This window comes from Medicago truncatula, chromosome 3, assembly GCF_003473485.1.
Source record: "Medicago truncatula cultivar Jemalong A17 chromosome 3, MtrunA17r5.0-ANR, whole genome shotgun sequence".
Lineage (NCBI taxonomy): Eukaryota > Viridiplantae > Streptophyta > Magnoliopsida > Fabales > Fabaceae > Medicago > Medicago truncatula.
The window spans coordinates 21,563,902-21,589,208 of NC_053044.1; the positions used below are offsets into that span (position 1 = coordinate 21,563,902).

Below are 25,307 nucleotides of genomic sequence, written 5' to 3' on the forward strand. Positions count from 1 at the left end.
TAATCCTTATTTCTCTCATTCAAGTAACTAAGAGATTTCATCCACATCTTTAATCTAACTTTTTGGTGGAAACAAACTAAAATCCTAATTTCTCTCATTCAAATAAGTAGGGGATTTCATCCACATCTCTAAAATATGTTTTCGGTGGAAACAAACTAAAAATCCTAATTCTTCTCATTCAAGTAACTAAGAGATTTCATCCACATCTCTAAAGTAACTTTTTGGTGGAAACAAACTAAAATCCTTATTTCTCTCATTCAAATAAGTAGGGGATTTCATCCACATCTCTAAAATATGTTTTGGGTGGAAACAAACTAAAAATCCTAATTCCTCTCATTCAAGTAACTACTACACATTTCATCCACATCTCTAAAATATGTTTTGGCGAATCAACTATGGTAATTCTTAAGTACAAAAAAATGTCAATTCTTAAGTAAAATAAAGTGCCCCATCAACAATATTAATTTCATTTTATTCATATTAATCTTTATCCTAAAATGTTGGCCATTTCCTAATTTTGTTCCACTATTTTGTGCTTATCCTGATAACTAATACTCTTTATTGCTCAACCGACATATCCTACTCACACGTATTCCACCTTTTTCCTATAAATATATCATAACATATTAGCCAAACCATCTCAATCTAAATAAGCATCCTCTTTCTTGGAAAGGAAAAAACAAGCTAATGATGTCTTCCAAATACACTCCAATCTCAGCTGTTTCTGGAGGAAGAAAGAATCTCAAGATGTGTGTGCGAGTTGCTCACATTTGGTTGATGAAAAGGTTTCTACATGTTTGCACTCTTAGCTTTAAAATTAAACTAATGTCATTGTTGTTTTTTAGTTATCTAATTTAACCAGCTGTTTAATGTTGTTGTTGTCGTCAATAGGGTGGACGTATTCACGCCACAGGTAGAAAAGATTTGGTGGCAAAGTTCAGGTCCATGGTTCAAGAAGGGGGTACATTTCAGCTTGAAAATGCAATTGTAGGTTTTAATGAAAGTCCTTATAAGGTAACTTCACACAAACATAAGCTTAGTATGATGCACAATTCAACTTTTACCAAAGTACACTCGCCTGCTATCCCTATGAACGTTTTTTAGTTCAAGCCATTCAATGAAATTCTCTCTTCAACTGTCGAGGAAGTATCTACGGGTAAGACTTCAATTCTGAATGTGTGTTGTACATTATTTCTACCTATAAGCATTCGTTTAGGAATTTCATACATTTGTTTTTGCTTTTGTATACGTAATTTCAGATGTTATTGGTCATGTAATTGAAAGAGGTGATGTAAGGGAAACTGAAAAGGACGGAAGGAAAAGTAGGGTTACTGATCTCACTTTAGAAGATCTTGAGTAAGATTTGTCTCTTTCTTTGTACCTGGTTGTAATATAATTTTAATATACCTTATGTTCCTGAATTGATATTTTGGTAATATTTTATTACAGAAACAACCGCTTGCATTGCTCTCTTTGGGGTGAACATGTTGACAAAATTGTGACCTTTTTTGGCAACCATGATAACGACACACCTACTGTATTAATATTGCAGTTTTGCAAGACACGCATGTAGTTAGGTATGTCGTGTTTTAAGTTTGTGCTTTCTGCTGATATCAACAATGAAATGTGAAATTATGTTCACTTGCTGTTGATTTTTAAAAAAATTAGGTGCTATGGGAGTTGCTAATGCCTTTAATGGGACTAAGCTGATACTTAATGGCGATTTGCCTGATGTCGCTGCGTACATGACATGGTAACCATTTACATTTTTATATGCTTTAGAATAAAGGCAAGTTTTTTTGGTTGTAATTAAGTTGTCTGGAGGTCTCACCACTCTTCTATTAACATTGGTGCCCTTTTATTAGAATGAAAAATGCATCAATATAGTTCACCCGAAGTGTCAGCCAAATTTCAACGAACAGCCCCGCGTCTTTATCAGATGACTTGCTCAACACTAACCGAATGACAATTGAAAGCATGACTGAGTCAACTGAGGTAGCTATCTCTTTATTGAAATTTTTAGATGTCGTTTTGGATTCATCTTTGTTATTTTTCACATGGACAGTTGTACGTCGCAATATCACGGGTTACTTTGAGGGGTGGTTTAAAGATATTGATTAATGATGACGACGGTGATGATACCGATGTTGCATCAAGTGTGGTCTACAGAGAAGTTTTCCGTAATGTGTAGGACTTTTTTGTGTACTATTCATTTTCTTACTTATTGAAACTATTTGCATGTCAACGAACTTCAGTTTCCCTTTTAAAATTATATGTTATGTTAAAGTAACAGGTACTACGTACTAGAATTGTGGAACAATAACAAAGTCTATGGTAATTGACATTTTGCTTTGATTCACGACAATTTTTACATTCAAGCGACCTACAGTGTCTTATTTTTTCTATGAGTATTAATTTTTTAAATGACACGTGCGTTAGCACGGGTCAATGGTCTAGTATATTAAAGTTAACACTGAAGCATATTTTAGCCCTAATTTTAACCTAAACCTATTGCATAACTTTACTATTTTAACCCTGATGCTAAATTCCTTTGTTGAACCTTATTGAATTTTCCCCCTTCTTAATTTCCCGATACATCTTCTTATATATCTTCTTATATATTAAAGTTAACACTGAAGCATATTTTAGCCCTAATTTTAACCTAAACCTTTTGCATAAATTTACTATTTTAACCCTGATGCTAAATTCCTTTGTTTAACCTTATTGAATTTTCCCCCTTCTCAATTTCCCGATACATCTTCTTATATATCTTCTTATATATTAAAGTTAACACTGAAGCATATTTTAGCCCTAATTTTAACCTAAACATATTGCATAAATTTACTATTTTAACTCTGATGCTAAATTCCTTTGTTTAACCTTATTGAATTTTCCCCCTTCTCAATTTCCCGATACATCTTCTTATATATCTTCTTATATATTAAAGTTAACACTGAAGCATATTTTAGCCCTAATTTTAACCTAAACATATTGCATAAATTTACTATTTGAACCCTGATGCTGAATTCCTTTGTTTAACCTTATTAGAAACTCAAGAAATGAACTGATAGAAGTAGTCAAGGATTGTGTGTAGTGCTGCTAAATTTGAGAGTTTGTATGGCTAAAATATGTAGTTTATACCTTGAGAATAAGAAACAGAAAAATTGTACTTGATATAAATAAATTTAGTGAGGCTCAATCGTTTTTCTTTATCTTATGATCAATAATAGTCTTTTTTCTTAAATATCTTAGTAAGTATTTTGTTTGGTTGTAACTAAAGTATTTGTTTTGATTCAAATTATTATTATCATGTCATTGAACATGAGTTTTTATTATGTTGTTTATTGTTTATTCTTTACGTAATTTTCGCCTATAAATAATAATATTTGGTTTTTCGACTTCTTTTGTCATTTCATCATCTTATTCTATTCACAGAGATCTATAATAATGAGAGACAATATTATATAATGTAATGTTCATTTTTTTTAAATTGTTAACGAATGTTTTTCATCTCATAAAACCCGTGCGGCGCACGGGTTAGTAATATAGTCATCTTCATAAATTCTTATTATTTCTCTCTCTAGGGTTCAAGAATGGAATTCTCTCCTCCTTCTCTCTAACCCAACGCCCTCCCTCTCTTCTTCAATCCTTCCAAAAACTCATTCCAAATCAAGAAGTATGTTGTACAAGATTCCCTCAAGATTTATGGTACTTGGAAGCTTGGATTGGATAGATTTCACTACTCCTCCTCACAAAGAGAATTTCATCAAAAGCTAGGGTTTTGGGTGGTGAAAGTTTCGAGTTGGATGAGGAGCTTGAAGATTGTTTCATCACTAGGTTAGTTTTATAGATAGTTTTCCCCACCTTTCTCATTACATTGAATGAACCAATGTGTGATTGGTGCACATGATTTTTAGGAATGTGGTTATTGATAAAAGTATAAGCAAAATAAGTGACATTTGTGTAGTAAGAATGGTCATCATGAATAATTGTATGAATCAGGAGAAAAAAAATTATTATAATTCAAATAGGTATGTGATTGATAGAAAGAGTTGTTGGTAGCTTAATGACATACGTTAGGAAATTCCAGAGTGATTATATAAGATGTTCGCATAGGAAAAAACAGGGGAAGATAACAAAACTGAGTTTGGGGTGCGGTTATGGTGCATAAGGAAATTCTTATGCACCTGCATAAATCCAGAAATGGTTTTGAAGTACAACTCACAGAAACCATTTCCACAGCAAAATGGTTTTGGCATAATTGGACTGGAATCTATGCAGAGTGCTGGAATGGTTTTGGAGTACAACTCACAGAAACCATTTCTGGATTTATGCAGGGTGCATAAGAATTTCCTTATGCACCATAACCGCAGCCCTGAGTTTGGTAGGAAAATAAATATGTTAGCTTAATGAAAAAGGAAAATAGCTCCGAACAAGACTTTTGAAAAAGTAAAGAAGACTTACTTTTAGCAAAGAAGATTAGGGTTTTCAAGCATCTCTTTATGTTAATTTAAATTTCGAGATTGAACTTGTAACTATCCAAAATACTGTAGCAATTTCCGGTTCATCTTATACGACAATAATGGGATTTTCACATATTTAAGAGTTGCAAGAAGCAAAGTTTCTCCACAAATCATTTAACATTGACTGATATACTGTTAATGAATTGGAAAAAATTTCACAGATTAATGCATCAAATGTACCATGTGAAAAAATAGTAAGTAACATCGTCATATGGGTTAAAGCCTCTCTAGTGTGTTTTGTAAACTATTGTACATCAGTAATCAATATAGAAAGCAAGTGACAACTTTTAGGGACTTTAATGTTACTACTGGTTCTTTGAAGAGGCCATGAAGTTACTACTGGTGTGAATGATCTAATGTATAAAAAATGGAAAATGCTACTTCTCCCGAGAAATAATATCCCGAAAGTATCACGACCTTGCATTCAGTGGCGGAGCCACGTACCATTGAGAGGATGCACTTGCATCCCCTGACCTTTGAACCGCCTGGCATTTTTGCTCTGCACCTCCTGACCTACTCTCACAAGACTATTGCATTGCTTACCACATTCTCTCACTAGAGTTTGTACCTTTTTGACTCTTCTTTGTTCACTTTTTGACTCTTCTTGGTTCACTTTTTTTGCAAATTGTACATATCAAGTGATAAACTATAGTAAACATGGACATAGGCATGCTAGGCTCTCAAATCAATTTTACCTTTTAATTTTACCTTTAATAAGCATTTTCCTTTTACATTTACCTTTAATTTTGCTAAACTCCGGTTTAATAATTCATAATTATAAGAATATATATGTGTAGTGTGTGTAATTTTTATTAATAATCAAAGTTGAAGAGCTTGACGATCATTTAATTTATCAACTAGATGTGAACATTTTTAATGTTATTAGAGTTTTTCTATAACAACAAAAGAATCAATACCTTTAAAAAATGAAGAATCAATATATTCACGACTAAATTCACATGCAAGGATGAAGGACATGTGAGCAGTCCGCATCTAGTATATTATATGATTTTGGCAGGGTCGCCCTAAGTATGATTGAGAGAGGGAAATTATTGGTAGACATACCCTTTTCAATACCATTCTTGTACACCTGCCTATGTGGATGGCATCTCTGTAATTTTGTTAAAAAGAAAAGGGTAAAATTGGAATTTTGAATCTGTTTTTTCATTCTTTCTCAATCTCAGAGAACTCTGTTCTCGTTCTCTCTTTACCCTCTTCCTCCTCCAACCCCCTCTTGCTACCGCCGCCGCCGCCTCTCTCCTTGCTTGCATCCATCCTTTGATTTTGACTCTCCCTCTCTCTCTCTCTCTCTCTCTCTCTCTCTCTCTCTCTCTCTCTCTCTCTCTCTCTCTCTCTCTCTCTCTCTCTCTCTCTCTCTCTCTCTCTCTCCTGAAACCCCTTTCTCTCTACTCTCATACGGAGCTCTCTCTCTTCTTTCAGATCTGAAAAAGCGGTGGTGAGGAGGATGATGGTGTGGTCGTGTTGACAGAAAGAGAGAAGCGGCATCGAAGGTAGGAGATGAAACCGGTTTGAATTTTGGTGGCGGTGACCGGTGGCGGCTTGTGGAAGGGATTGAAGAAGAGAAACGGAACAAGTGTTTTTTTCTTAAAAAATATATTTTATTTTATTTTTTTCTTTTCTTAATTGGACATTTTTTTATTATTAAATTTTGCCACTGGACAGTGGTAGAAGGGTGTACAGACACGTAAGTGTGTCTACGTATAAGTGCTCTTGAGAGAGCAGCAACTTAAGACACCATTTTCTTAAAGACATCAAAATTATTATTTTTACTTAGTAATTAGTTTTATATAGAAATATTTTTTAAATTGCTTTGATTAATTATATTGACAAATATTTTTAGAGAATTTTGATTATGAATGAATATTTTGCAAGAAAAAGTACAAGAAAAAAACATTGGAATAGTTAAAAAGTTATTGATTAATAAGGACACAAAATCAACGAATCGACCTTAGATTTTGGCTGTAAACATTTAGCATTGTTTTTTTTTTTTTTTAAGAATTTAGCATTGTGTCTGTTATAGGTGTTAGTTTTGGCATAAGAATATTATATATATATATATATATATATATATATATTATAATTATTAATTAATTAAAAATTTAAAAGTTTGAACCCTCTGATCCCGGGTCCAGGCAACACCACTGCTTGCATTCCTTGTATTTTTCCACCTTATTATATTGCCAACTGCTCATGTATTGCGTAGAAGGCCTTAATCCGACAGTTCCAAATTATTCGGGATAACTTCTTGATGTTTTCTTTCCCACTGCTCATAAAAAAAAATGAAAATAAGAACTTGATATTGAAAATGTTATATGTAAGCGTATTACACCGGTAGACAATTCCTTCCAGGCATACTCACACTTGGAGGAATTGGATGACGCAAAACAACCATATGAAATATCAACATGTGTTGGGAGATGAAAGAACTTTGAAATTATGCAATGTAGTACTAAATACACATTAGAATAGTTATAATGTGATTGTTAAGAATCGAGGATATATTAGTGGTAATTATGCAATGGAGTATTTTATGGTTATAGTTATAATCTCATAGTTTAGTTTATGTTGACAGATGGGCCGCTGAACAAAGGTAAGGATAAGGCTATGTGAGGAGAAAGTTTCTTTTTTGATATTAAAATTTTCCTAGAAACACATGGAAATGATAAAATTACTCCAAAAGGTAGTTAACTATAGCTGAAAAAACCGGCAGCAGTTAACTACCATTGGCCCTAACAGTAGTTAACTACTGCTGAATTTCTTTCTTCAATTTACTAGATGCAACTCTCTTTTATCATGTAATTTTGTGAGTTTGTTCAGTTTTAATTTTGTTAATCTTTTTTTTAGTCCTTTTTTAATATGTTCTTTTACCCTTCTTTTCCAAGCTTATGCCAAATCTGTGTATTATTGTCCTTTAAACTGATTCTATGTTCTTTTATCCTATAAATGAGGTTACATGAGATAAGAAGATACTGGTAATAGATTAGAAGAGAGAGGAAGAAACATTATAAATTTTAAACCAGATAAACATGTTATTAATCAAGGATTCCATGTTAATTTATAGAGCTTAAATCGATTCATTTGGACAAACAATGATAAATTTATGAAGCACTTGTTGTGTTCCATTAGAGTTCTGGGTTTTTGCAGAAAGATGCAAGGAAAGAGGTTTAGGAAAGAATGAGTTGGTTATGAGAGAGAACAGAAATTGATTAGGTGTAACTGGGTCTACCATGCACTTGAGACTTTTTCATTCACAATCAAGACCACGACCTAGCCTTTCAAACCGTAAGTGGGTCTAACATTGCAGAAAGAAGGGTCCAGCAGTAGTTAACCGCAGTTAACCGCGGCCAGTTTTTTCAGCAGGAGTTTACTACCATTGGGGATGATTTCGTCATTTACATGTGTTTTTAGGAAACTTTTGATGTCAAAAAAGCAAAAGCAATTTTCATGTGAGGATGTGCTGAATTTGAACTATGTTATTTTATATCTTATTTTGAAATATGACAATATGTTTATAAGGGGAGACAATTCTCACATCACATTTTGTAAGAATGGGTAAGTTCGATGTGGAATTCTTAACAATCATATATGAAAAGTTTGTATTTTGAAACAAGTACAATAACTTGTGATGTATAATAGTAATTTATAGTCGCATAATTCACAAATTATGTTGGTACACGGTACAGGTTCACGGTGCATATGACAAAAATTCGATATTTAGAAGTATATAGCTTCGATACACGTCAGTTCGTAATAGTAATACTAGCCGATTAAGTAGAGTAAGCCATCAATAAATATTTACATCCCAATTTAAGTTTTTCCAAGTTTGTCAAGAAAATTTTGTGACTTTAAAAACGAAAATAATACTAACTTATGTTTTAATTTGGCTTGGATTTATAAATGCATGTGTATAACATGTTAAATATGAAAAAAAATAATTGAATAAGTGTGGCCAGGTTGGGCATGCCGATGATTAGGTAGAATATTGAAATTTATTGCCAGAACCGAACAAAACGGCATTTGAACGGTTTGAGTTGATTTTATGCCCAAGAAATAAAGTTCTCCAATCCATACACTTCAGACTAGGCGTCTCGCGGTGTGCATTACTCCTATAACGCTCGTACGACACGTGTCGGACAACTAAGATTGATGTTCTAAATAAAATTGTATTTTTTCTTTACTTTGACACTCCTAGATCGGTGTCTGACACCTATATAACACTCATACAAGCATTGTTGGACAACTCAAACAAATGTCTGAAACATTTTTATTTCTCTCTTGGTTCCACACTTCGTCGATACAAGAGTTACATATGTGTTGATAAATGTGTATCAATTATGGGGTTATAGAAATTAAAGTTGATTACAATGTTTTTGGCTTTTTTTTATAATAGATGAATAAATAAAGGTCAAATTTTATCGTATCTTGTTTTAGAACCTTTTTCAATTAAATAAATTGCAAGTTAAGTTCTTATTATGTATGTATTTTGATTTGCATTTTAGATTATCTAAATAAATTAGTATATATGTAGCGGTGTCAGTGTCCTATATTATTTACATTAGCGGTGTCGACATGTCCGTGTCCGTATCAGTGTCGTGTCAGGTGTCTGTGTCGAGTCTGTGCTTCATAGATTTTTTTTTTTTTGGTTATAATAGTGCTAACAGAAACAGAAGAACAAGAAAAGGAAAAAGAAAACAGAACCAGGAACAAAGAAAAACAAATAGCTAGCTTCTAACAAAATAAGTGCCTATCGCATCAGCTCTAAGCATAGGAAGGAGGTCAGCTGGGGGCGATTGGTGGACAACAAACTGAGCATCTGAAATGGCACCCAATTTAGCAAAATAATCTGCACATTGATTTCCCTCTCTTAAGGTGTGATGAAGAGAGATGTTCCGATCGACTAGCAAATCTTTAATGTTTTGAATAAGAACGGCATAGATGTGGAATCTCGGTGTATCATTCATGATGAGATTAACAGCAAGGAGAGAATCCGAGTAGCACATAAAATCATTCATGTTCAAGTCCATAGCCATATTCAGCCCTTGGTAGATAGCTGTTAGCTCTGCCAGCAGTATGTCCGTTGAGTGCGGAATGAAACCAGAGAAACTTGAGATGAACAGACCTGCGTTATTGCGGAAGACACCACCGTAACCAGCACGGGAAGGAGTTCCAATGCAGCTGCCATCAACATTGATGATGATGCCTTTGTGATTTCTGTCATTCCATTTCACGAAGCGGTCATTATGAATTGTAGTGTCCGCACTACGGAAGGCCGAAGTGATATCAAAAGCCGCTAAAGTGATGTTATTGCACAGCCGAAATAGAGACAAATTCTCATTATTAAGGCACATTAAGTTTCGATGTCTCCAAACCCACCAAAGACTAGCTAGAAAGATATTTGAACGAGTACCAAACAAACCAAACTTGATCCAATCATGAGCTGAAGCGGCTGTGGTGAACTCATTACAATAAAAGCCAAATGTTTGCCAGATACTTCTAGAAAAGCGACAATCCCTAACACAGTGCAGGAATGTTTCATCTTCTTCTCTACAACGACCGCAGGTGGGAGAAGGGGCTATGTTTCGGTGGTGAAGAAGGGAAAGAGTTGGTACTGCATTGTGACAGGCGAGCCAGATAAGGAACTTATATTTTTCCAGAACATTTAGTCTCCAAATCAAAGACCAAGAGAGATGAGAAGTGGGATCAGCTGTTGGTTCTCTAGTGGTGAGAAGCCAATTGAAGCCGCTTTTTGTAGTATATGTGCCATTTTTATTAAGAGTCCAGATTAAAGCATCCTCAATGTTGTCATTAAATTGGATTTCAAAGTTGTTGATGTGATTCTCGACAGCTGATGGAAGTGTAGTGTAGAGAGCCTGGGTGCGGTTACCTGAAGCTGAAAGGACATCTCTGATTGATAAATGAAGATCATGGATGTCAATAACAGGAACATGATTACCGATAGCGCCAAGAGAGTTCCAATTGCTGAACCAAAAGGATGATGAACCTGAACCAATACGGCAATTGTACCCTTCCTTGAGGATATTTTTAGCTCGGATAATTGAAGACCAAGTTGGGGAGCTATTGCTGCTGGCACTGGCGAGAAGCGTGTTTTGGCCACCTGTGTATTTGTTAGAAAGGAGAGACACCCATAGTTTATCAGTAGACTGAACCATGTCCCAGACAAGTTTTCCAAGGAGACTAGTGTTTGCTTCTCTAGCTGCTCGGATACCCAAACCACCAAGATTCTTGGGAAGAGAGATTTTCTTCCAGTTTACAAGATGGATTCCCTTATTAGTAGTGCCACGCCAGATGAAGTTTCTTGTGGTTTGGTCTATGCTATCACATATGCTTTTTGGCAGCCAATTAATTTGCATGAAGTATGAAGGGATGGAAGATAAAACAGAGTTAGCTAGAGTTAACCTCCCTGTTTTATTGAGAAGCCTATTCTTCCAAGAAGCCAGTCTGTTTTGCATTTTTTCTATGATGAAATGGAAATCGCTCCGCTTGGGCCGCCCTTTCAAGATTGGAAAGCCAAGATACTTATCAAGGGAAGTAGTACTTCGAATTCCGGATATAGCGGTGAGGCTATTGATTTTTCTTTGAGGAGTACCTGCCGAATAAAAAGCTCTAGACTTTGAAAGATTAATCTTCAATCCGGACGCCTTGCTAAACCTGTCAAATAGCTCAGTAACAAATCGAAGCTGAGAGTTTCTGGCTTTGATGAAGAGAAGGACGTCATCTGCAAAGAGAAGGTGGGATACTTGGGGCCCTGTACTTGTGATTTGGATCGGTTCCCATGCACCTTGAGACACAACATTGTTGATAGCAAGAGAAAGTTTCTCCATACAAAGAATAAAGAGATATGGCGAAAGAGGATCACCCTGTCAGAGACCATGAGAAGGCTTGAAGGGAGGCATTTTGTTTCCATTCCACAAAATAGAGAAGGTGGATGAGGAAACACAATGCATGATGAGCTTGATGGTGACGTCCGGGAAACCAAAATCCTGCAGACAAGAGTTAAGAAAATCCCAATTGACATTATCAAAGGCTTTCTCAAGGTCTAGCTTGAAAGCCACATAACCTTTTTTCTTCTTAGATCTTCTCATGTAATGAATGATTTCCTGCAAAACAATGGAGTTATCAGAAGTTCCCCTACCAGGCAGAAAGCTGCTTTGGTAAGGGCCAATAATATTATTAAGGATAGGTCTGAGCCGCTGAACCAAGACTTTAGTAATGATTTTGTAGACAATGTTACACAAACTAATTGGCCTAAAGTCTTTGTATGTGGTCGGAGGATCCACTTTAGGAATAAGTGCAATGAGCGTGTTTGAAATCTCTGGATCAAAGTGACCTGTAAGGAAGGCTGAGTGAACCAATCGGAAAATATCATCTCCAACTATGTGCCAGTACTGTTTGAAAAAGATACATTGAAAACCATCTGGACCGGGGGCTTTGTACGGCTTCATGGTGTTAAATGCCGCGAAGACTTCACTCTTAGTAATAGGTTTGGTGAGGGAAAGTTTGTCGAGGTCGTCAATGGTTGGTTGGTTGTCGTTAAGGAACGTGCGGTTATGATGAGGCTGAGTGGTGGCAAAAAGATTCATGAAATACCTTTGAGCCTCTTCTTGGAGAACGGTGCCATCAGTTGTCCAAATACCATTGGGGAGCTGAAGTCTATGGACTCTATTCTTCTTTCTTCTAATGATAGTTTGAGCATGAAAGAAAGAACTGTTCTTATCACCAAACTTTATCCATTTTTCTCTAGATTTTTGGTACCACAACATTTCTTCTTGAAAAAGGATATGATTGTACTCATTTTGCAATTCTTTCTCAAGAATATTATGTCTAATAGAATCAACTCTCTCAAGGTAATGTTGGATCCCCTTAAGCCTTTTTTCCACCTGTTTCTTCCTTTTGAAAATGTTTCCAAAAACTTCTTTATTGAAAGTAATATAATTTTCCATGACATTTTTCAAGGCAATAATAGTGTCATGATTGGAAGAAGTCCAAGATTGACTTACCAAATCTGCATAGTCTTTGTGGTCTATCCAGGCAGCTTCAAATATGAAAGGCCTAGGCCCTCTAGCAAGAGGGAGGCCGCCAAAACGGAGAAGGAGAGGATTATGGTCAGAGTGTAATCTACAAAGAACTTCAACGAAAGCTTCTGGGAAGGATATGTGCCAGTCCACATTAGCTATCCCTCTGTCAAGCTTCTTAGAAAGAATGCGGATACCATTATGATTACGATGCCAAGTAAAACGACCACCTGTGGTTGTAAGGTCAAGAAGATTGCAATTATTCATGAAGTTGTGGAAGAGGGAAGCTCTGTTGTGATTAAAGATTCCCCCCCTTTGGTCACTAGGAAGAAGAGTTTCATTGAAGTCAACAATTAGCATCCAAGGGTTGTTTATAGTGTGGCTGATGTTTGTGAGGTATGTCCAAAGTTTAGGTCGCATAGTGTAGTTTGGACTAGCATAGACACAAGTGCATGTAGTGGTAGCATCCCCACGATGGAGGGAGAAGGTTATAGAGTATTGGTTAATATGTAGGACAGAAGATGTAATGTTAGAGGCTGAATGTTTTAAAAGCCATAAACCTCCTGAATGGCCTAGTGCTTCTATAATATGTACAGGAGTGTAACCATTGGTGTGCCAAAAAGCAGAAAGTCTAGCAAAAGGAGTGTGAGTCTCAAGGATAGAAAGAAAGGTTGGGTTGAACCTTTGAATTAAGTCCTTCAAAAGTCTTTTAGCATTGCTGTTCTGTGCTCCTCTGATATTCCAACAAAGAATTGAAGTATCTTTGAAAGCTTCCATGACAAAAACTAAAAGAAACAAGTGTCTATGATATTAAAAAAAAAATACAGGTACAAGTTTATGGTAACATGCTAGATTTGTTGAAAAAAAACACTGAGAAATTAAAAAAAAAAATACAGAGAATCCTCATATCTAAAGAGAAGAGAAGAGAATCTAACCTTGGTGAGCTTGAGAAATCGATTGACAGACTTGAGAAGATGTTGGAAGAAATTGATTAAAGAGAAGGACACGAGAAGTTGATTGAAGAGCACACTGAGAAATTGATTTTTGAGGGTTTTAGGGTTATGAGAGAGGGAGATGAAATTTTAGGGTATGAGAGCAGAACACGGGAGGGAAATTTTGTGAGATAAGCGGGAGATGAAACTTTCCCAATTAAAACCCTCAAAAATATAAGCCGTCCGAAATCCGTCTCAATATTTCACACGGTTTTGGGACGGAATTGTTTTTTAAAAGAAATCCATGCGAAATTCGTGGGAAAAAACCCTGTTTGAACATGTCATGCAATTTTCACACGATTTTGGGACGGATTTGGGACGGAAATTTCGCTCCGTTAAAACCGTCCCAAATCCGTCCGAAAAATTCAGACAAAATTGTATCCGTCCGAAAACGCTGTTTTTTTAGTAGTCGATGAGACACTTTAAGTGACCATGTCTTCATCATTATGAGAGGGTGATTCATGAATTTCATTACTGATATTAATATCAATCTCAGTATCTCCATTCATATTTTGAGTTATAATGGATTCTTCATCAGTTTGGGTGATGTTGGCATCAGTTGCAGGGTCTTGAGTATGATTTTGATTAGTGGCTGAAAGCTTGGGGGCATTATCGTAATTGTCCTCATGGGTGGGGTTGAGGTTGACTTGAACTTCATGAGTGGGTGGGGTCGTGCCTTCAAGGGAGTTTTTCATAGATTAATTTCCTTCTAGTATTTATTTTTCCATCACAAATAGCTTTTTCTTTTTCCTGTTCAATTTCTTGTATATGGGTTTACCTGAAATACCTAATAACGTTGGATTTGTTCAAAAGTAAAGACTATACATTCGTGAAATATTTGCATATCTTTATTCTTTTTCAAACTAGATTAGTCATTTCAGATTAACATTATGAATCTCATCTCATGTACATTGTTCTTTTCTATCAGCACCAACAATTGTTATGGGAAAAGAACAATAAAAGCTTACTAGCATGTGGTAAATCACAGAACTATTCTAAACATTGTTTCATTTATATATTTACATTGCCAGAAAACGGTATTTGAATGATATTATGATAAAGAAATTGCATTCAAACAGACTTGTCATCTGAATTGATACTCAGTTTTCTGTTTTGTTATCTCTACACTTTGACTAGCCACGATTCGTAGAAGTTAATGAATTGAAAATTTTGTCATCATCATTGAAATGTGTTGGGTCATGAGAGGAGCCTAATGATCATCATATTAAGCTACGAAAAACTAAATAAGCGGAACTAAAGTGAGAATCTAATTGCTTAGTATCTTTTATGTTTTCCAAGATAATTTCAGCTTAGGAGACCAACTATAATCCATAGATTTCACAATCATTTCATAACAGTTTCGATGAACTCGACCGGAATATTTTAAGTTTAGAAGAACCAAACTAAATTGATTTTGAGATTTAATGCATTGCTGAATTGAAATTTAAGAACCTATGCGCTCTGCTCCCTGCCATTTTTTTCCAGCATATGTACTACTGTCTTTTATTTACCTTTCGGTTTGACTTCCTTCTATGATGTTAGCTATTTAAGATTCTAGTGTGATTATAAGATATTTGCTATTGGAAAAACATGAAAAAAGAAATAATTCAAAAGACGTTGGCTTGGAAAAAGCAATGGAAGACTTTGAATTTTGAAATCAGTGATATGAATGTTTGAACCTTATGTTTTCATATTTGTTAAAGTCCCTTTTTGATAGGAGATAGCCTGTTGCTAAGAATGTTCGACTTAAAGCCTCTGCTTGTGATACTGCTTTTCAAATTGACTTAATTGGTTTCCATTGATAATTGTGGAAATTGCAATCGCTCAGTAATTGATGTAATTTTTAAAGAATTGAATGCAATACTTTTATTTTTATCATCGGAGGTTTTTCTTTATCTTCAGCTACTTCTCTCAGTGCACCAGTTTGATGGTTTCAAAGTATTATAGGTGAAATTATGTGAGGCAAATGAATTGGTACGCAAGTACCAATTCACATTTCGTAGCATATCAAGAAAATCATGCAACTATGATAATTTCGTGGCATGTGATGTGTAATATGAAGATTTTTATACTAAATATTATCACCATAGAAACTTACTATATATGTGGAAATTTCCACATATATAGTAAGTTCTATGGTGATAATATTTAGTATCATTATTGGCCTTTTCAAGGATCTATTAATTATAAATATGTGAATGCAGACTTTTCCAGTTTATCTTATATAACATTATTGGCCTTTTCACACAATTAAGAGTTGTAAGAAGCAAAGTTCCTCCACAAAACCTATAACATTGACTGATATGCTGTTAAAATTTGCGGCTTGAAAATCAAATTTTGGATCGACAAATGGGTAAATTTGGAGCCATTCATGCACATTTTTCCCATATTATATTTGGTGGTGGCCAACAAGAACTTGACAGTGGCAGAAGTGGGTTTATGAAATGATGATGCATGGAACTGACAGCTACCTTGGTGATGATCATTATTTAGTTTGGAAGAAACTATCTATACATAATTGGTGATTATGTTGACTGTTATTTCTTTGAATGAGGAGAGAATGTGACAAGTAGGTGTGGAAATACGATGTGCTAGGTGGCCATACTGTTAAGATAGGTTATTCGATATTACACTAGAATGCGTACAGTTCCGAATACGATGATGAAGTTGGCAGGGTTATAATGTGAGTCTTGTACAGCCCTGTACCATCAAAGGTGAGGGTGTTCGCGTGGACAATGTTGCACGATAAGCTCCTCACTAGAGATGCACTGATTTGAAGAGGGCTCTACTCGGAGTTAACCGTGACAGCGGCAGCGTTTTCTGTTTTAGAGCAGCAGAATGCTGTCAAGTGTCAACATCTATTTTTCGAGTGCTCCTTCTCGTATTCGATTTGAAGCAGTATTTGGAATTGCTTGGGAGTTCAAGGACGAACTCATTGGAATAGATTCACAAATTTTACACAGTTTGGTTCGCTGTTTGGTAAGAAAAAATTTAATAAAGAAAGAAATATGGTATGGCTGGGGTCAATGCATGTGAACTGCCAAAACAGCAACAAACATACGCTGAGGTCAATGTGAACTGCCAATAGACCATAAGTAACAAGCATTACATATATTAATATTTTAATATAAACAATTTGAATTTTAATGTATGAAATGATTGATACTAATGTTCCACGAGATACTAATTTAAGGAAAATGTAAGTGAGGCATCACAAAATGAATATAAATAATTAAGTCGGGCTGAATTTTTTGCAAAGTATTCTAATGAAATCTATACAATCTTTGCAGGAACACTACAATTACCATTCTGTGAGAATTTACAAAATATTCAGTTGTTGAGATATGGTCAGCTACATCATCATCGCTTTTCGTCAGCATCATCTAAATGAATCATAAGGACAGAACAAACTGCACTTTCCGCAGCACATAGCCGTGCATGATGATCCATCTCTCTTTCCATATGACTTAAATTCAATTGGCCAACCTCAATAGAACCGGAGTCATTCATCTTCACTAACGGTGTTATATTGAATCATACCATTCTTCTAACCCTCACATTTCCCCTTATCCTTTTTCCATATGTTAAGGGGTGACTGATACTATCATTGGACTTACTTTCATCAACACCTTCATCTCCATCAACAATGTGCAACCGATGGTCCATCAGTTCAGTCACCTCTGATTCCATTTTCCCCGACAAATCAACTCTTCTACTCTTCCTCTCCTTGTAAGTGGGAGTATATGGTTCCCATCGAGCGACATTACTATATTTTGGTTTTTTAAATGTTCTTTAATCCGATCTAGGAGTTTTCAAGCTTCTCTTAATGCTTCTTTTAATTGAGAAATACTAATTATGGATGTATAGGTAACTGCAGTAGTTGTCATCTCTATTTGTTAATGTATGTGAAACAATATGTCCCACATCGACAATATCAAACACAGCGGTGAGGAAAGTGTGATATATAAAGAAAGGGTATGGTATTGGATTACATACTTACCTGGATGGGGTCAATGGGTGATCAAGAAGGCCCATGGCCTAGGAAGGTGACCTCCATTGCACATAGGAGGGGTGCCTTCCTAAGGTCTACCCAAGTGGTGGAGCCTACATCATAATTTGTTGCTGTGGGGGCCTGCGTTCGCGCGGCCCCCTCTAATCTTATTTTAAGTTTTGTGTTGCCGTGGCCTAGGCTCTTATTAATAGCCATTTGATAGTTTGAATCTCTTGGTGCTGGGTCTTGCACCGAGCTCCTCTAGGTTGAAGAGAGTCTCTCTCAACCAAGTGACTTTTGCAGAAAGTACAAGTTAACTACTTTGGCGGAGGCTTTGTCTAGCGGGCATCATCTTGTCAGATAGATCCAGCAGATCCAGCTTCATCCTCTCATCTATCATTAAGCCAATCTGATTGAACAGTCAGTACCTGCATTATCTTAGATGTGATATCTTCACATAACAATATTGGTTATTTCTTATAATTGCAAATCAATTCAGGTGACATCTTCACATAACATATTTTAGATTTCGAGGAAGCAAAATCTTGATTATAGTTCATATTTCCTAATAAGTGGACAGATGCAATTTATAGGGTAGCATAGCAAAGTGAGAGGAGCACAATCCAGTGTAGAATAGAAAAGAGTAACAGATACTTTATTGTCGAACATGTAGGCATGGTTGGCCGAACTCCGTAATATTGTAACACAATTTCTACACAAACGCTTATAAACAAATTGCATTCATGCAAGGCTGTCATCTGAATTGATATTCAGTTGATAAATTTGACTGTGATACGTCGTTTTCTTTGTTTCCCTAATCTTTCATTGGCCTCAATTCTTGAAAGTTAATGAATTGAAAACTTTATTGCTGAATTATTGTAGATAATAAATTATCTATGAGTGAACACCAAAAACACATAGCAAGTTCCTGATGTGAAAATATTAGGTTTTTCTTTTCTACTGCATATCAAAGTTTCTACACAAACTCTTATTCTACAACCATCTGCATAAACTGACATATTGAGAGATCATAAAAAGAAGTAATCCACTTTCTACACAAAACCAATTAAATTAATGACAAAGATGCATAGAACATTTGACAACATAAATGCATTAGTAAACAAAAACATTATAATAAGTGCAATAAAAAAAACATAAACATTACAACAAGTGACAGATGAACTCAACAACAATAGTGGTATAATCACATATGATCTTATATATCAAATAACTCCTAATTGTTGAGAATACAATATTGGCTCAGTTTGGAAAATTATATCCACGATTTGAATAACAGTGCAGGTTCTGCCACAAATATAATCACCTGATAAAATATGAAACAAATGATATAAGTTTTTCATATCATAAAAAAATAATACTCTATAGTCAGATCAATAATACTGAGGTATGTTTCACTAACCTTAACTAACAAGAACTCTATTTCTGCAAAAAGCTATTTAACTTTACAATTAAAGTAACATAGAGCTTGTCACCTACTCCATCAATAAACCAAAAGTATGCATGCCTCCATTTTCTAATAAGAAACAAAGAACCACAAATCCCCCAGAAACCTACTGCAAATCCAACTCCCATCCCTAGATACAATGATTCTTTGATAGAGTCATCATCTTCATTCTTTGTAGACAACTTTGAATTTTTAGGATTTTCTTCTTCTATGGTACAATTATTAAGAGGAGCTCCGCATAGATAATGATTCCCAATATAACTCGATGCATTAAAACTTTGAAGTTGAGTTCCTATTGGGATTTTTCCATCAAACTTGTTGTAAGATAAATTCAAATAACCCAAAAAGTGTAACGAAGACATGCTCTGAGGAATTTCACCAGAAAAATTATTGTTGGAGAGGTCGAGAGATTCCAAATTTTTCATGCCTCCAATTGTTTTCGGTATTGTTCCAATGAAATTATTGTGAGATAAGTTTAATGTTTGAACTTGAACAAGCCGAAATAATTCCGATGTTACTTCACCAGACAAGCTATTGGCTGAAAGGTCAATAGTTCGTCTTTCAGGACGGAGTCGATACTTGTAGTCTTGACCTTTTGTAAACAACTCAATTGTGATACCCAAAGAAGGAGTAAAATGATTAGTAACCATATCTGTCAAGTTGTAGACGCACTTTGGCATAGAACCTGAAAGTTTGTTATGTGCAAGGTCCAAGTGCAACAAAGAAGAGAGATTGAATAGTTGTGCAGGAATAGGCCCTTCAAAATGATTACCTCCCAATATGACCATTTCTAAGTGTTGTGACATCTCTACTGGTATGTTTCCAGAAAATTCATTTTCTCCCAAAATAATGTGTTGCAATTGTTTCAAATCAGAGAGGTGTCCTAGAACTTCACCAGACAGCCTATTACTCCATAGGTTTAGGAGTCCTAGTTCTCTCAAGTTCTTCCAACTATCTGGAATTGATCCTGAGAAGGAATTGTAAGACAAATCAACTGTTAAAGCCATTGGTGATAGGTTTGGGAGTCCTCCTGTGAAATTATTGTGATCCAACAATAAGTAGGAACAAATTAGTGTTAGGTTAGATATGTCTTCAACAATTGAATTGTTTGACAAAATAAGAAAACCGGGTATTCTCTCTATAAGTCTCGAAAACTTTTTTGTATCTACCAATGTAATTCCCGAGTTCGATAAGTCGAGATTTTGCAATGACTTTTGTGTATATATCCAAGATGGAAAGTTTGAGCCTGGATTTGTATGTGCCAAATAAAGGTTAGAGAGTTGAAAAGGAGGAACCCAATCCAAATCAAATTGGAATGCAAAATTTGAATTACTCAATTGTAGTGAATCTAAACTAGAGAGTTTGGAAAAAGTTAAATTTGAAATTTCACCAGAGAAATTATTAGAACCAATAGATAAGAAAATTAAAGATGAGAGGTTTCCTAGAGTTGAAGGAATTGATCCTTGTAGTTGGTTTTTAGAGAGATCGAGGTCTTGAATATGTGCAAGTTGGCCTATCCCATATGGAATTGGTCCCTGTAATTGGTTATGAGAGAGATCAAGGATTTGAATATTTGATAGATTGCATATTCCATCTGGAATTGATCCTCGTAGTTGGTTTTCAGAGAGATCGAGGTGTTGAATATGTACTAGTCTGCCTATATCATATGGAACTGACCCTTGTAGTTGGTTTTCAGAGAGACCAAGGTGTGTTAAATTTTGAAGGTTTACCAAGCTAGAAGGTATCTCACCATGTATATTGCTCTCGTGAAGGTCAACATAGGTGAGATCTTTGGTGAGATTAAAAAATCCACCAGGAAGTGAGAGGTGAAATCGTTGTTTGAAAGATAAAGAGTTACAATTGAAGACAAATTCAAATACTCAATAGATGGATTGATCAGGAAGTTGTTTAGGTTGCACCCACTCAACTGTAATTCTAACAGTGAAGGAAGTGTATTCAATACTTGAAGCCAATTTGTTTCCTTATGAAGATCAATTCCATTGAGGTTGAGATATTGTAAGGAAGAAAGTGGAGAAAGCCAATGAAGACTATCCATGTGCAGAGTTGGACCTTGATTTAAGGATAAGTCAGTGTACAAAAGGTTCGATGAACGTGTGATGTTGTGATGAATGGATGGAATTCTTATGGCATCAAATTTATTGAAGCTCAAATCCAAGTAACTAAGAAACTCAAGTTCAAGAATACAAAGATTCATCTCACCTTCCAAAACATTGAGTTGCCCATCTACATAATTAGGTTTGAGATCAAGTTCTGTAACTCTTCCAGTAATGTTGTCACAGTGGACACCTTCCCAAGCACAACAATTTTGTTGAGTTAACCACGATGATATCCGAACAGAGCTAGCATTGATGCCTTGTTTGAAAGTTAACAGTGTCTCAAGATCTTTCTCATTGCATCGAACCAATGTGTGATCATTGCTAGAAATGCTTTTTTAGAATGTGGTTATAGATAAGATTAGAAGCAAAAGAAGTGACATTTGTGTAGTAAAAATGGTCATGAGGAATGATTGCTTGGATCACAAGGAAAAATAGTTATAATTCAATCAGGTATGTGATTGCTAGAAGTAGTTGTTGGTAGTTTAATGACATATGATAGGGGATTCTAGTGTGATTATATATGATATTTGCTTATGGGAAAGCATAACTGAGTGAGTTTGGTAGGAAAATAAAATAATATTAGCTAATGGGAAAACATGAGAAAGTTTGGATTACTTTGAATTTCGGTTTGAACATCTTTAAAGAAGGGAACACTTTGGATTTTGAAGTCAATGATATGAATGTTGTCCTTCTAGTATTTAATTTTCTATTCCAATTGGCTTTTCTTTTTCCTGTTCAATTTCTTGTATACGGGTTTATCATTCAACTAGAGGGACCTGAAATACCTAATAACGTTGATCTTTCTTTTTTATTTTTAAAATCATTAATTCGTTGGACTTGTTCAAAAGTAAAGACTATACATTCGCGATTCCCGTGAGCTTAGCTCAATTGATTGGATATTGCATATTATATGCAGGGGTCGGGGTTCGAACCCTGGACACTCCACTTCTCCACAATTAAATTGTGTGAGCTCTAGCCACTAGACTACTTGACAAAAAAAAAAAAAAGACTATACATTCGTGACAACTTTGCATATCGTTATTCTTTTCAAGCTAGATCTATCGTTTCAGAACACCATTGTTATCTTCTTTTGTTTTTGTTTTTGGGGTTAGTTAAATAAATGGTTAATTAAAATCGCATCTTTTAGTTCATGTAACATTTTCCTTTCTAATTTTAGGGAGAAAAAATGTTGATAGAAAATAACTAGAGGGACTAAAAATTTACAGGGATCTGCTGACAAAAATATTTTCAAGGACTTAAAAATATGATTTATAGAGACAATTTACTTAATTAACCTTTATTTTCATGTAGCTTATTCTTTTCTATAACCACCAACAATTGCTTACTAGACTAGTATGTGCAGTACATGTTACTTTTACATTTTTTGAAACTTGAAATTTATACTTATATGTGGTTGAAAAGGACAGCAACCCGCCACCTCTCCCAAACAACCCAACATTAGCTTAAATAAAAAATCATAGTGATGAAGTTGCAAAAGAAGATAGTGCTCTTGCCATAATAAGCTTGGAACAAGCTGAAGGAGTAGTACCAAGGAAGTGAAAGAATAAACAAAAGGAAAGTGTTGAACTTGGAAGAGAGTTTAAAGCTCTATAAATGAAAGAAACTGAAACAGTTAGAGAGTTTACTGACAGAATATCTATAGTTGTTACACAAATCAGATTGTTGGGAGAAGATCTCAGTGATCAAAGAATTATGGAAAAAATATTGGTGTGTCTTCCAGAGATGTTTGAAGCAAAAATTTCATCTCTTGAAGAAAATAACAATTTTTATGAAACCACAGTTGCAGAGCTTGTTAATGATGGCGCACTAACTTCACAGTTGGACCAGGAGACAATGATGGCGATTCTTGAACGATGTGTCACGCGCCTCCCTCTGACATTAAAGCCTGTATTCATTCAAAATTGAATATTCAAATCGTTTTGATCAAAAAGGGGGCAACAACACACAATCATTCTTTCACCATCTCTATCTCATCCGCTTTCAATCCTTCCCACCAGCAATTCCTTGCCACAAAAACCCTAGGAATTAGAAGAATCAGATGGAGTCTTCATCTCTTCAAATGGTTGACAATGATGATGCAATCCCTAAATTTTGAAATAAACTGAAGACGACGAATATCAGGGAGGAAGAACATACGATACTATAATACATTTTCGACTTACATGGGATTCAATCAAATGGAATCGACCTAATAAGAATAATCAGTGGTCATCAATGGCATCACTTTATCAGTTTGTTGGATGGTCCAATATACTCAGAACTAGTAAAATACTTTTAGGTTAGAGCAGAAGTTTATGACAAAAAGGCCGCAGAAGAAGAACTCAGAAGAGAGAGAGAGAGAGAGAGAGAGAGAGAGAGAGAGTAAAGGATCCCAAAAACGAAAAGAAGTCGAGAAAGGAGCTTGGCCTAAAGAAATTCATTGAACATGGAGTTAGATCATCCATCTTAGGAGCAGATTTGATCATCACAAGGAGTCTAATTGTAAAGTTGATCAAGGTGAATGATTCTGGAAAATACTACAGAGATTACAAACAACAAGACAACATTTCTGGAGGCTATGAAGAAGAATCTGTATGGGTCAGAAAAAGAAATCAAGGAAAAAACTGAAAGTCTATACTACACCAAATCCATGAACTCGCTAGAAAAAATGGTTCTCAAACTCATTTCCAGATGCATTCAACCCAAAAAAAAAAAAAAAAAACAGAACAGTAAGTTGGGACCACAAACTCCTAGTTGTTAGGAAATAACAGGGTTGAAGAAGCAAAATAAACACAATCACAACACAAGAATATAACGTGGAAACTCCAAAACCGGAGGAAAAAACCACGACCGTTGTCTAAACCGACAACCAGAGAATTATTACTATGTGAAATTTTTTAGAACACATAGACTTCTCTCACTCTCACCCCCAATGCCCAGTACACTCACACTGTCACAAAGAAAATATTTAAACTAAGTCAGATATAAGCTTAAAGTGCTACTGACTGGTGCATCTAACAATAAAGAAACTAGGTTCAATATATAGCCTTGGCCTTCCCCTTGCTTCACTAAACTAAACTAAGCGATGTGCAACTTCTTTAAAACTCAAACTTTCCTTCCCATATACATCAAAATAGGTTTGAGATGAACATAAGAAGTTGGAAGGGACAAAATGAGCCTTAACGTTTTATCCTCATCATCAATCTTAACTTCAATAGATTCTAACTCAAAAACAATATTATTCAAAGTACTAAGATGATCAGATATTTTCTTACCCTCATCCATGCGCAAATTGTGGAATTGTTCCTTTAGCAATAACCGAATTGAGATGCCCTTTGCCTGATATAAACCTTCGAGCTTTTCCCAGAGTTCCTTGGCTGATGACAGATTATGCACATTCGCAAGAACATTCTTTGCCAAACACAGACAAATTGCACTTGCAGCTCTCAAATCTAGTTCCTCCCACTTATCTGCCTCCATCTTGGAAGTGTTTCCTTTCAACGCCTTGTGTAAACCTGATTGTATCAGCACATCCTTGACATGTACTTTCCACAAGCCAAAGTTGATTCTTATATTAAACTTCTCTATGTCAAACTTCATTGCGCTTGAATAAGAAATAGAAGCTGCGCAGTACCACCCTTCTTCAGCACCTTCACAGTATCACACTTCTTTTTTCTGATGTGGAAGATCAGACAATGCTGCAACCACAGAGCATACTAAGAATTGTGATATCTCACAGAACCGAAGCTCTAGATACCACTGTTGTGAAGTTTGGGGAGCCCTGGGAGCGGCAATGGGTCAAACGTTTAAGACCATAAGTGACTTGAACACCACACTCTTACTCAAAACCTTAAGGCAATGGGTTTATGGGTTCCCTTTCTTATATATCCTTTGTTTCCTCCATTCCTAGTCGATGTGGGACATAATCACTCACACTTGATTATCCAACAACCTCCCACTCAAGTGTGAATCATCCACATCACTAGCCTGATCCAACTAGGATCCCGCTCCCGCTCCCCACTGAGCCTAACCACGGCTCTGATACCACTGTTGGGGAGTTTGGGGAGCCCTAGGAGTGGCAATGGGCCAAATGTTCAGGACTATAATGTTGAGGCAAAATCCCTAATTAATTTTAAAGATAACAAATATTGATGATTAAGGAATT

The 25,307-nt window shown here is 35.5% G+C and overlaps 2 protein-coding genes and 1 non-coding gene across 3 annotated transcripts; 2 read left to right on the forward strand and 1 right to left on the reverse strand.

Moving 5' to 3' along the window:
* The first annotated feature begins 690 nt into the window (after positions 1-690).
* Positions 691-1,757, forward strand: LOC120579552 (uncharacterized). Its single transcript, XM_039831977.1, has 6 exons — positions 691-795; positions 892-1,014; positions 1,105-1,156; positions 1,260-1,356; positions 1,450-1,565; positions 1,669-1,757. Exons 1-6 carry the CDS (start codon positions 691-693, stop codon positions 1,755-1,757), a joined length of 582 nt encoding a protein of 193 aa, XP_039687911.1.
* A 15,804-nt stretch (positions 1,758-17,561) lies between these two features.
* On the forward strand, positions 17,562-17,722 carry LOC112420576 (U1 spliceosomal RNA). Its single transcript, XR_003010757.1, has one exon. It is a non-coding gene; the product is annotated as a U1 spliceosomal RNA (small nuclear RNA).
* Positions 17,723-18,987: 1,265 nt separating this feature from the next.
* LOC25490606 (receptor-like protein EIX2) lies at positions 18,988-20,032 on the reverse strand. Its single transcript, XM_024778779.1, has one exon. The coding sequence runs from the start codon at positions 20,030-20,032 to the stop codon at positions 18,998-19,000; it is 1,035 nt and encodes a 344-aa protein (XP_024634547.1). The 3' UTR covers positions 18,988-18,997.
* Positions 20,033-25,307: the final 5,275 nt, after the last annotated feature.